The sequence below is a fragment of the Notolepis coatsorum genome (genome assembly GCF_963971535.1).
Source record: "Notolepis coatsorum genome assembly, chromosome: 2".
In the NCBI taxonomy this organism is placed as follows: domain Eukaryota; kingdom Metazoa; phylum Chordata; class Actinopteri; order Aulopiformes; family Paralepididae; genus Notolepis; species Notolepis coatsorum.
The window spans coordinates 218,287,492-218,298,777 of record NC_140166.1 but is presented as its reverse complement, the minus strand read 5'-3'; the positions used below and the strand labels follow the sequence as shown (position 1 = coordinate 218,298,777).

At 45.1% G+C, this 11,286-nt stretch overlaps 1 protein-coding gene across 1 annotated transcript in view; it reads right to left on the bottom strand.

The window, feature by feature from the left end:
• The window catches only part of mipol1 (mirror-image polydactyly 1), a gene marked incomplete at its 3' end in the record, with an annotated part of 109,646 nt that overhangs the window by 14,354 nt on the left and 84,006 nt on the right, over positions 1-11,286 (bottom strand). The window contains exon 7 of the mRNA XM_084308530.1: positions 10,678-10,783. Within this exon, the coding sequence (XP_084164656.1) occupies positions 10,678-10,783 (106 nt within the window). The remainder of the gene's footprint in view (positions 1-10,677; positions 10,784-11,286) is intronic.

Sequence of the window (11,286 nt, the reverse complement as noted above, 5' to 3'; positions counted from 1 at the left end):
TCATGTAACTAGGGTTATATAGGATAACCTTAATTTCCCCGCTGGATTGTCATAGATTTGATTTATTATTGAAAAAATATTGAAGTACTCTGCGTGATTCCATTGTTGCATCAGTGCGCTTGCCGCTGTTTCTAAATGAGTTTGAGGTCTCGTTTGAAACAGTCAGGTTTGATCAAACGAACCCCCGATGTCCACATCTACGGGGGCGTGTCAAGTTCAATCTGGGACACCTTTATAAAAACCTGTCCCGGTCAGAGGTCAACTTATATTATTACGTAATACTAGTCTGGTGTGAATAGGGCTTAAGAATTAATTTAATCAAAAGGCATCCCTAGAATTCTTGTTTGTGTTTGGTATATATTGGCAATGTTTTGGTATAAACTGGTATATATTGGCAATGTTTTGGTATACTGGTATATATTGGTAGTGTTTTGGTATATATTGGTAATGTTTTGGAATATACTGGTATATATTGGCAATGTGTTGGTATAAACTCGTATATATTGGTAATGTTTTGGAATATACTGGTATAAATTGGCAATGTTTTGGTATAAACTCATATATATTGGTAATGTTTTGGAATATACTGGTATATATTGGCAATGTTTTGGTATATACTGGTATATATTGGTAATGTTTTGGAATATACTGGTATATATTGGTAATGTTTTGGTATAAACTTGGATATATTGGCAATGTTTTGGTATATACTGGTATATATTGGCAATGTTTTGGTATATACTGGTATATATTGGTAATGTTTTGGAATATACTGGTATATATTGGTAATGTTTTGGTATAAACTTGGATATATTGGCAATGTTTTGGTATATACTGGTATATATTGGTAATGTTTTGGTATATACTGGTATATATTGGTAATGTTTTGGTATATACTGGTATATATTGGTAATGTTTTGGTATATACTGGTATATATTGGTAATGTTTTGGTATATACTGGTATATATTGGTAATGTTTTGGTATATACTGGTATATATTGGTAATGTTTTGGTATATACTGGTATATATTGGTAATGTTTTGGTATATACTGGTATATATTGGTAATGTTTTGGTATATACTGGTATATATTGGTAATATGTTTTGGTATATACTGGTATATATACTCTCTCCTCTGATACACACTAACACACACACTGATACACACCAACACACACACTGATACACACTAACACACACACTGATACACACCAACACACTGATACACACTAACACACACACTGATACACACACACTGATACACACCAACACACTGATACACACCAACACACACACACTGATACACACCAACACACACACTGATACACACTAACACACAAACTAACACACACACTGATACACACTAACACACACACTGATACACACCAAAACACACACTGATACACACCAACACACACACTGATACACACTAACACACAAACTAACACACACACTGATACACACCAACACACACTGATACACACCAACATCACTGATACACACTAACACACATACACTGATACACACCAAAACACACACTGATACACACCAACACACTGATACACACCAACACACACACTGATACACACCAACACACACACTTATACACACTAAAACACACACACTGATACACACTAACACACACACTGATACACACTAACACACACACTGATACACACTAACACACACACTGATACACACTAACACACACACACAGATACACACACACACACACACACACACACACACACACACACTGATACACACTAACACATACACTGATACACACCAACACACACACACTGATACACACCAACACAAGACAACCGCATCCGGCTTCAACATGGACGGTCGCATTTTACGTAGCTCCCGTAACCAACGCAACAGAGCAACAACAACAAAGTACTTTGCACATTTTCTACTTTCCCTCCTGTGGATTATGGATTTGTACCTGAATTCACAACTCAAGCAGCAACTCCAGACAGAAGTGGAGGATAGCGAAAACGTAAAACAGCAGTCCCATTGCGACTTCTATTTGTTAACGGGCTCGGAGAGGAAACATCCTGCCTTCGGAGCCACGACCATCCACACAGTACTTACTGCAAATCCGGAACGAAAGAAATTACCCCCGGCAGGCAAGTGTAATAAGAGATCAATGTTTTTATTATACCTGCTCATGTCGGGTGACATTCATCAGAACCCTGGTCCCGTAATGACACGGAACCAGAGACTACAGTCAAATCTGCTGATCCAAGAAGCAGCAGCCAGCACAACAGATCAACGGCTACCCACACATACTGCGGCTAACGACATGATCAACGGCAACATTCCTCCTCTGCCACCCCTGCAAAAGAACCCACGAGAGGCCACAGCGAGAGGGAAGGAACCGGGGTTCACAACCGAGGCGCCCAGCACGTCGCGGGGACAAAACAGCGAGGCATCGCTCCTCACACCGGCGCCGGAGATCAACAGCATCCACGCAATTGACGCTTCAGCCAGCAGTTGCACCAGCCGACCAGCAAGCGGCGACATACCCTCACAGAAGCCCCAGCGGACTCGGCGAGTGGCTAAAGGGAGAGCGGCGCGGGACATCGAGACCACCAAGGACCCGACGGTTAGCTTGGCTGGCCCCGCCAAGGCCGCCATGCCAGCAAGTCTACCCGGGCCGAGGCCAGGACAAAAGGCACCCCCCCCCCCCCACAATGGAGTACAATCAGACATATCTGTAATCAACCAGCCCCCCCCCCCCACATCGCGGGCTTTCACACAAAGGAATACAGACACCAGCAAAGGACAAAGCATCACCCCTCCCCCCCCTCCCCACCCACGGCACAAACAGCAACAACGCCCCCCCCTCCCCCCACCACAGGACAGGACACAATTGAACAGAGTTACCTCAACTGTGACGACATCAAACTTATTACAAGCAAAAATGGACTTCACATATTTCATCTGAATACAAATAGCCTGAGACCGAAACTGGCTGAAATCAAACAGTTGTTTTTAAACGGTAAGGCTAACATATTGTGTTTCACAGAAACAAAATTAGACTCATCTGTACAGGATCCAGAGATTGAAATTGAAAACTACTCAATAGTCAGGAGGGATAGGAACCAGTATGGAGGTGGCGTCTGTGTGTATATACACAAGGATACCAAATACATCAACCGTACTGACCTTAACCATGATGAAATTGAAACTGTTTGGATTGAAATCTTATTAGACAGGGCGAAACCGGTACTAGTAGGCACAATCTATAGACCACCAGAACAGAGTGGGTTTTATGACACACTTGATGGGTGTTTAGCTGGGGTGGAGGGGGTAGAAAAAATTCTTATTGGGGACTGGAACACGGATATGCTGCGTAAATCAGCACCCGTCTTCAAGGCCTTCAGTAGATTTTCTGACCTGCACGGTTTCAGCCAGCTAATCACACAACCCACAAGGGTATGCGATTCGACACAAACCACCATTGACCTCATTTTGACCTCTGACAAGTCCATGATCTCCAGTAAAGGGGTGATAGCATGCGGGTTAAGTGATCATTATATGATTTTCTGTACCCGCAAAAAGCTAAAACAGAAGGCCGGCTGTCACAAAACAGTCACATCTAGAGACCTCAAAACTTACTCTAGAGAGGCCTTTAACCTAGAACTGGGGAGCTTGGACTGGTCAGATGAGCTCAGTGGTACACAGGTTGAAGAAACATGGCTTGGATTCAAAACCAAATTCACAGCAATACTCAACAACATGGCACCGATAAGAACCACCAGGGTTAAAAATCGCGCTGAGGCATGGATGCACACTGAAATACTGGCCGCTATGAAAACCAGAGACAAAAAATGCTCTGAACTTCATAAAAGTCAGACAAAGCTTTCCAAAAGCTCAAACAGTGAACTCCAAGCCCACGTGGATGAACTAAAAATCCAAAGAAACAGACTAAGAAATGACGTAAACACCATGATCAGAACCGCAAAAAGAAATTTCATCAACGACAAAACTGAGGAAAACAAAAACAAACCCCGCGAACTTTGGAAATTACTCAATAATCAACTAGGCTGCAGTAAAAAACTTAAAACCAGATTCTCAAACATAAACATAAAGACGGACAACACGCTCATCACAGACAAGCTGGATGTAGCCAATTACTTAAACATCTTCTTCACAAACATAGCCACAACACTGGTAAACAAACTACCCTCCCACTCAGGGCATTATGGGGTAGAACACATAGTAGCATACTACAAAAACCTAGGGGTCCACAAAGACGACTTCAAACTTGAAATGGTAACAACCGATGAGGTACTCAAAAAATTGAGCGCCCTCCAACCTAACAAGGCCACTGGCCATGACAACATCCCCTCCAAATTCCTCAGAGACGCAGCAGCCGCCATCACCCCAGTCATCACACACATAATAAACCTCTCTATAAAACAGGGGCACGTCCCCAAGGACTTCAAAATTGCGAGAGTGACCCCTCTACACAAAAAGGGCAGCAAATTAGACCCAGGCAACTACCGCCCTGTTTCTATTCTTACCTCCATCTCGAAAGTCATGGAGAAAATAGTCTACGAACAGGTCGAAAAGTACCTGGCGGAAAAAAACCTAATCTACGAATTCCAATCTGGCTTCAGAACGTCCCACTCCACTGACACATGCCTCCTCTATTTGAACGACCACATCAAACAAGAGGTGGACGCTGGCAAATACTGCGGCATGGTCATGCTGGACCTACAAAAGGCCTTCGACACTGTCAATCACTCCATTCTAATGGACAAGCTAAAAGCAATTGGTTTTGATAGCCTATCAGTGAGCTGGATGCAATCCTACCTGGAGGGGAGAGAACAGATGGTAGAGGTAAACGGTACTCTATCCCCCCCCCTCACAGTGAGCTGTGGTGTTCCACAAGGAAGCATACTAGGACCGCTACTCTTCCTAATTTATGCAAATGACATGTCGTCAGCCTGTGACTGCAACTTGTTCCTGTTTGCGGACGACTCAGCCCTGCTGGTCTCTGACAAGAACAAATTGCAGGTTGAAAAAACCCTCAGCACGGAACTAGGCAAAATCTGCATATGGCTCGCTGATAACAAACTATCATTACACATGGGCAAAACAGAGTCCATTCTCTTCGGTTCAAATAACAAACTCAGCAAGACCGACGGCTTCTCAGTTACAGTGGGTGACAATATTGTCACAAGGAAAGACGAAATTACCTACCTGGGTTCCATCCTAGAGGCAAATCTTTCCTGTGACAAAATGGCATCCAATGTAATAAAAAAAGTCAACCAACGAACTAGATTCTTGTACCGGATCTCCTCTCTGGTAAACAAGAATACCCTGAGGACTCTGGCAGGAGCACTCATTCAAGGGTACTATGACTATGCGTGCACCTCATGGTACCAAAGCACCTCAAAGGCGCTTAAAACAAAATTACAAACATCACAAAACAAACTGGTCAGACTACTACTTGACCTGAACCCCAGAACCCACCTCACCCCTGCCCACTTTGCCAACCTAGGATGGCTTAGAGTAGACGACAGAGTACAGCAACTTGCAATGGGCCTGGTCTACAAGATACACTATACGACCGGGGTGCCCATGTACATGTCAAAATACTTCCCAAAGGTCAGTGAATACCACAACCACTACACCAGAGGAAGCTCAACAAATCATGTTAAACCCAGATTCGGCTCAAACAAGGGACTAAACACGTTTCGCAATTATGCCACAACAATGTGGAACGCCCTACCCAAAGCTGTAAAGGAATGTGAATCCCTGCCCACATTCAAAACCGCCCTTAAAGAGCACCTACGGGAGGCTGCAATTCGAAACTGGCCACCGTAAATGCCCAAAACCCCCACCACCTCCTAATAGACAGTCTCCTCCCCACCGCATGTATATATTCCCTCCCCGCCGTATGTATATTCCCCTCCCACCCACCCACCCCCTCCTAATGTACAGTCCCCTCCCCATCATATGTATATACTCTGTCAGGATCTAGGGGTAACAGTACTGTATATTTGAATACCGCCTATGTCACAAATGTATCAGTACTAAATACCTATATGTCCCTATGCCATAAATGTCATGTATGTTATGTATGTCATAAATGTCTATATGAATTGAAAATGGGGGACCCTGATGGAAACAAGACAAACGTCTTTCTCAGGTCTGCATCCCCTTAACAATTGTATGTATTGAGCCGTACTGTATTGTACCCATTCTGCAATCTGTTAAATAAAGTTTTCATTCATTCATTCATTCACACACACTGATACACACCAACACACACACTGATACACACCAACACACACACTGATACACACTGATACACACCAACACACACACTGATACCTACCACACCCACCAACACACACACACACACACACACACACACACACACACACACACACACACACATTTGAAATGTTTATTTATGTCCACATAAACAGAAGTACAAGGAAGCCTCATACAAAGGACATAAACAATGCGAGTGCAATCAGAAAATTATGAAGAACAGTCAGGTACAAGGTGCATGGGCGGCAGAATCAAGGGTAAAGGTAACAGCGCCTCCTCCAAATTGAGCGGCTTCCTATAATTGCTGATACTGAGCAGTACCTGGCTAACACACACACACACACACACACACACACACACACACACACACACACACACACACACACACACACACACACACACACACACACACACACACACACACACACACACACACACACACACACACACACACACACACACACACACACACACACACACACACACACACACACACACACACACACACACACACACACACACACTCCCTGCATAAGCCATGGCATTACACAAAGTTCACTAAGAAAATCAATATAGCATTTTATCTGGAATTTGCTCATTAAACAGCTCTCTTCCCCAGCATGCAGATCATATTAAAATGAGGAGGACAAACTCGCTCACTTCCTTTTATTACAGCAGCAGTAACACTTGGCTGCTAATTGTCTTCTCTCTATATATACATTTGCTATTGTTTTTAATCACCGGGAGGAGGGGGGAGTGGGGGGGGGGGGGGGGGAATTAAAAAAAAATATGAACCAAATTCAAATATTAGTTGAGAAGAGGTTAAATGACATTAACAAATATGATTAGCTACAACGTCAGCATTGATAGAACAAATCTTATGGTTGTAGGACGAGTTCATCAGGCCTGGCGTGGTGGTGTTGGTTTACGGGGCTGTAGAGGGATTTGCTCTAATTGAACCAAGGCGACAGTAGTAAACTAAACGGCTGCTAATCTCTCTAGATTCTGTCACCGCTAGGTGCTTCCGGGGTCCTCAAAGCATCAGTCTGTCGTTTTTGTGACCGCGTCAGTGTTAAAATGTAAAAAAGGTGCTAAGAAAAATTATTGATATACATTCTTTTTTTGTATCCACTTATTCTCCTCTTTTAAAAAAATGTCTCCCATCCCAATTTAGCCGTGGCAATTCTCCCCTCCCCTGTCTTGAACATTGCTCGCATATGCCCCCCACTGGCCGGTTGTAGGGAGGATAGAAGCCTTGCATCACATGTCCCCTCCGGTACATGAGGAGGCAGCCTGTCACATCTTTTCACTTGCCAGCGCGGACTCTCATTGGCGAGGTGTAACGTGTGGGAGGCTCACACTGCCCCCGCCATTTTCCTGACTTTGCTGTGCAGGCGCCCCAACCGACCTGTAGGAGTCGCTGTCCACAACGTCCAGATTACCAGATTGAGTTAGTATGACGGCCGGCCCAAGCCGGAGGCAACGCCGACAGCCGGAGTCGAACCCAGTGTTGAACGCAGTGCCTGCTGCGCCACCCAGCCGCACCATTGATATACATTCTTGAAGATTTTGATATTTTGATGGAAAATATCTTTAACCTTCTTTCCCCCGGAAGGGGTTGGGGCAGATCGTTTGGATCCCTGATTAGACCTTTAAAGCAGTGGCTGCCTACATAACCCCCTATGTCAGGGGTCTCAAACTCACGGCCCGCGGGCCAATTGCGGCCCGCTGGATGATATTTTGCGGCCCTCTACTTGACATCAAAACAAAATATATATATATATTAAATATTATTTTTTATTATTATTTTTTTTTATGTTGTGGGACTTGTACAGCACTCTGTTCAACTTTGTCAGTGCTGTAAAGTTTAAACCTTTTTAAATCTTAGACAAACAAAACACTTTGCTTTCATGAAATATTGTAAGCCGTCATTTGAGGCTTTATAAAAGCAGCACAATGAACACAAATCTGTCAGTGCCGAGTCCGACCTCATCTTAAATAACAAACAGAATTGCTTGTTGTAATTAACCCTTTCTCTGCCACGCTTATATCCATCCTTGTAGCCAGTCTGCCAGCTCTATTTGTCTATGGAGATGTTCACCTACTTTGCAGGGCTATAACTTTTTAAATTGTATTGCTAAATTGACATTACTATGGCCCATTCAACATCGATTAGCTATCGTTCAGGATGTAGGAACGTTTTACTTTTTCATTCACACATTCATACAAAAATACGGTCTAGAGTATAAATGTTTTTATCGTTTTCTGCAGTATTTCATAGAACGTGAGTTATAGCCATAAATGCATATTAGATCATCAAATGCAATTTGATACCGATTGACGCCAGATTAAAAATGTCAACTGTACAAGGTCCCAGACGTTATGACTCATCATGCGCGGTTGACAGGAGGGGGGGGGGGGGTCGTTTATAATGCAATGACCGACGTTAAATGTTTCATATAGATCATAGCAGTTTGTATGGATAATAATAATAAAAAACGCTGAAACTCACCGCAGCTTCCGCGTAGCGATGGGGGATGATACTGGAGCAAAAAGATCGCTATTATGGGATGTTGATCTAGGCGAACCATTTCCGGGTTGTATAATACTATATACGTCCAAATAATGTTGTTTATCGAGTTATGGCAACGGATCGATTATCCAGTGTGTCCAGATGGAGTCCCGCGAGCGATAGCGAGTGGCGGATGGAATAGGGGTGACACCAAGCACTTCCGGCCCCACTTCCGGTTTGGCAACTCACCGATCGGCCACCAGGTGGCGGTATTGAAGCGCTGGAGAGTTGAGCGGAGTCCTACAGCACCAGTCAAGGATCCGTGGGTGAAATATGAATACCATGACAGAAATTTGAAATATTGATCTCAAAGACGCTGTAAAACGTCATTGGCAGATTACGCATGGCGAGGAATGACGTCTTAACACGTCATCGGCGGAGAAAGGGTTAACAAAGAGAGGCATAGTTGATTTTGCAAAGAAAATAATTAAATCATATATATCATATTTGATGCGGCCCAGCCTCACCCAGACTCTACCTCCAGCGGCCCCCAGGTAAATTGAGTTTGAGACCCCTGCCCTATGTAGTCAAGCAAGGAGAGAATGTTGAAGTTCGACGCAAAATAAAGCTTTTTATTTCCCCTTTTCCAGCTATTTAACTTGTTAGGGCTTTAGATTGCAACCGTTCATTATTCCACATGAGAAAAAGAAAAAGCATCCCTATCAAAAACTATAAACATAATATATCCGAGGGCAGCTGGGTGGCGCAGCGGACATTGCGCTCGTCACCAACGGCTGTCGGCGTTGCCTCCGGCTTGGGCTGGCCGTCATACTAACTCAATTGGCAGAGTTAGCAGGTGGAAGTTGATGGGTGGTAATCTGGACGTTGTGGACAGCGACTCCTACAGGTCGGTTGGGGATGCCTGCACAGCAGAGACAGGAAAATGGCGGGGGTAGTGTGAGCCTGCCACATGTTACACCTCGCCAATGAGAGTCCGCGCTGGCAGGTGAAAAGATGTGACAGGCTGCCTCCACATGTATCGGAGGGGACACGTGATGCAAGGCTTCTATCCTCCCTACAACCAACCAGTGGGGGGCATATGCGAGCAACGTTCAAGACAGGGGAGGGGAGAATTGGCACGGCTAAAATTGGGATGGGAGAAAAATAGAAAAAATAGGAGAAAAAGTGGATAAAAAAAAAACATAATATATCCGTATATCTAGTCCATATCCGCTTCCATTAATTTGTGCTAAGCTAGGCTAGCTTGCAGCCGGATAGCTTTCTACGGAACGCACAGAGATGAAATTGGTATCCATCTCCTTGTCTGACTCTGGAGAAGACTATAAGTGCATTTCCCACACTGTTGGCGTGTTCCTTTAAAAAGGTTAACACTGGTATAATAGTGTCTTTGGCTTGTTGCCAGCATCACGTCGACTACACTAATCTAAACTGTTTCAGTGGCTTTAACCTCCTTCCTCTGTTTCTCCTGCTCTTCACAGCTTGAAAAAAGAAATGTCAATGTTTCTCCCTCTCTCCTTACATCTCTCCACCACTCTGTCCATCCTTCCACCCCTCTGTCCATCCCTCCTTCCACCCCTCTCTCCACCCCTCTGTCCACCCCTCTGTCCACCCCTCCTTCCACCCCTCTCTCCACCCCTCCTTTTACCCCTCTCTCCACCCCTCTGTTCACCCCTCCTTCCACCCCTCTGTCCACCCCTCTCTCCACCCCTCCTTCCACCCCTCCTTCCACCCCTCTGTCCACCCCTCCTTCCACCCCTCCTTCCACCCCTCTGTACACCCCTCTGTCCATCCTTCCACCCCTCCTTCCACCCCTCTGTCCACCCCTCTGTCCACCCCGTCATACCTCCGGCCTTCTCGCAGATCCTGGCCTCCATCTCTGTCTCCATCAGCTCCGCGTCCACCGCCTTGCTCTCCAGCTCCCTCTCCCTCTGGACCAGCTTGTCCTGAAGCTGAGAGGAGACACCGTGAGACAAACACCAACAGAGTCACGTCTGACCAGCTTGTCCTGAAGCTGAGAGGAGACACCGTGAGACAAACACCCACAGAGTCACGTCTGACCAGCTTGTCCTGAAGCTGAGAGGAGACACCGTGAGACAAACACCAACAGAGTCACGTCTGACCAGCTTGTCCTGAAGCTGAGAGGAGACACCGTGAGACAAACACCCACAGAGTCACGTCTGACCAGCTTGTCCTGAAGCTGAGAGGAGACACCGTGAGACAAACACCAACAGAGTCACGTCTGGACCAGCTTGTCCTGAAGCTGAGCTCTGGTCTGCATCCCCTTAACAATTGTGTGTATTGAGCCGTACTGTATTGTACCCATTCTGCAATCTGTTAATAACATTTTCAATCAATCAATCGTGGTCTTTTACCGAGCATGTGCCGTTGCATCCGACAGATGTGGCCGTCGTGCCGGGCTACGCGACGCCATGTGTCCGCCTGCCGTTGGTCT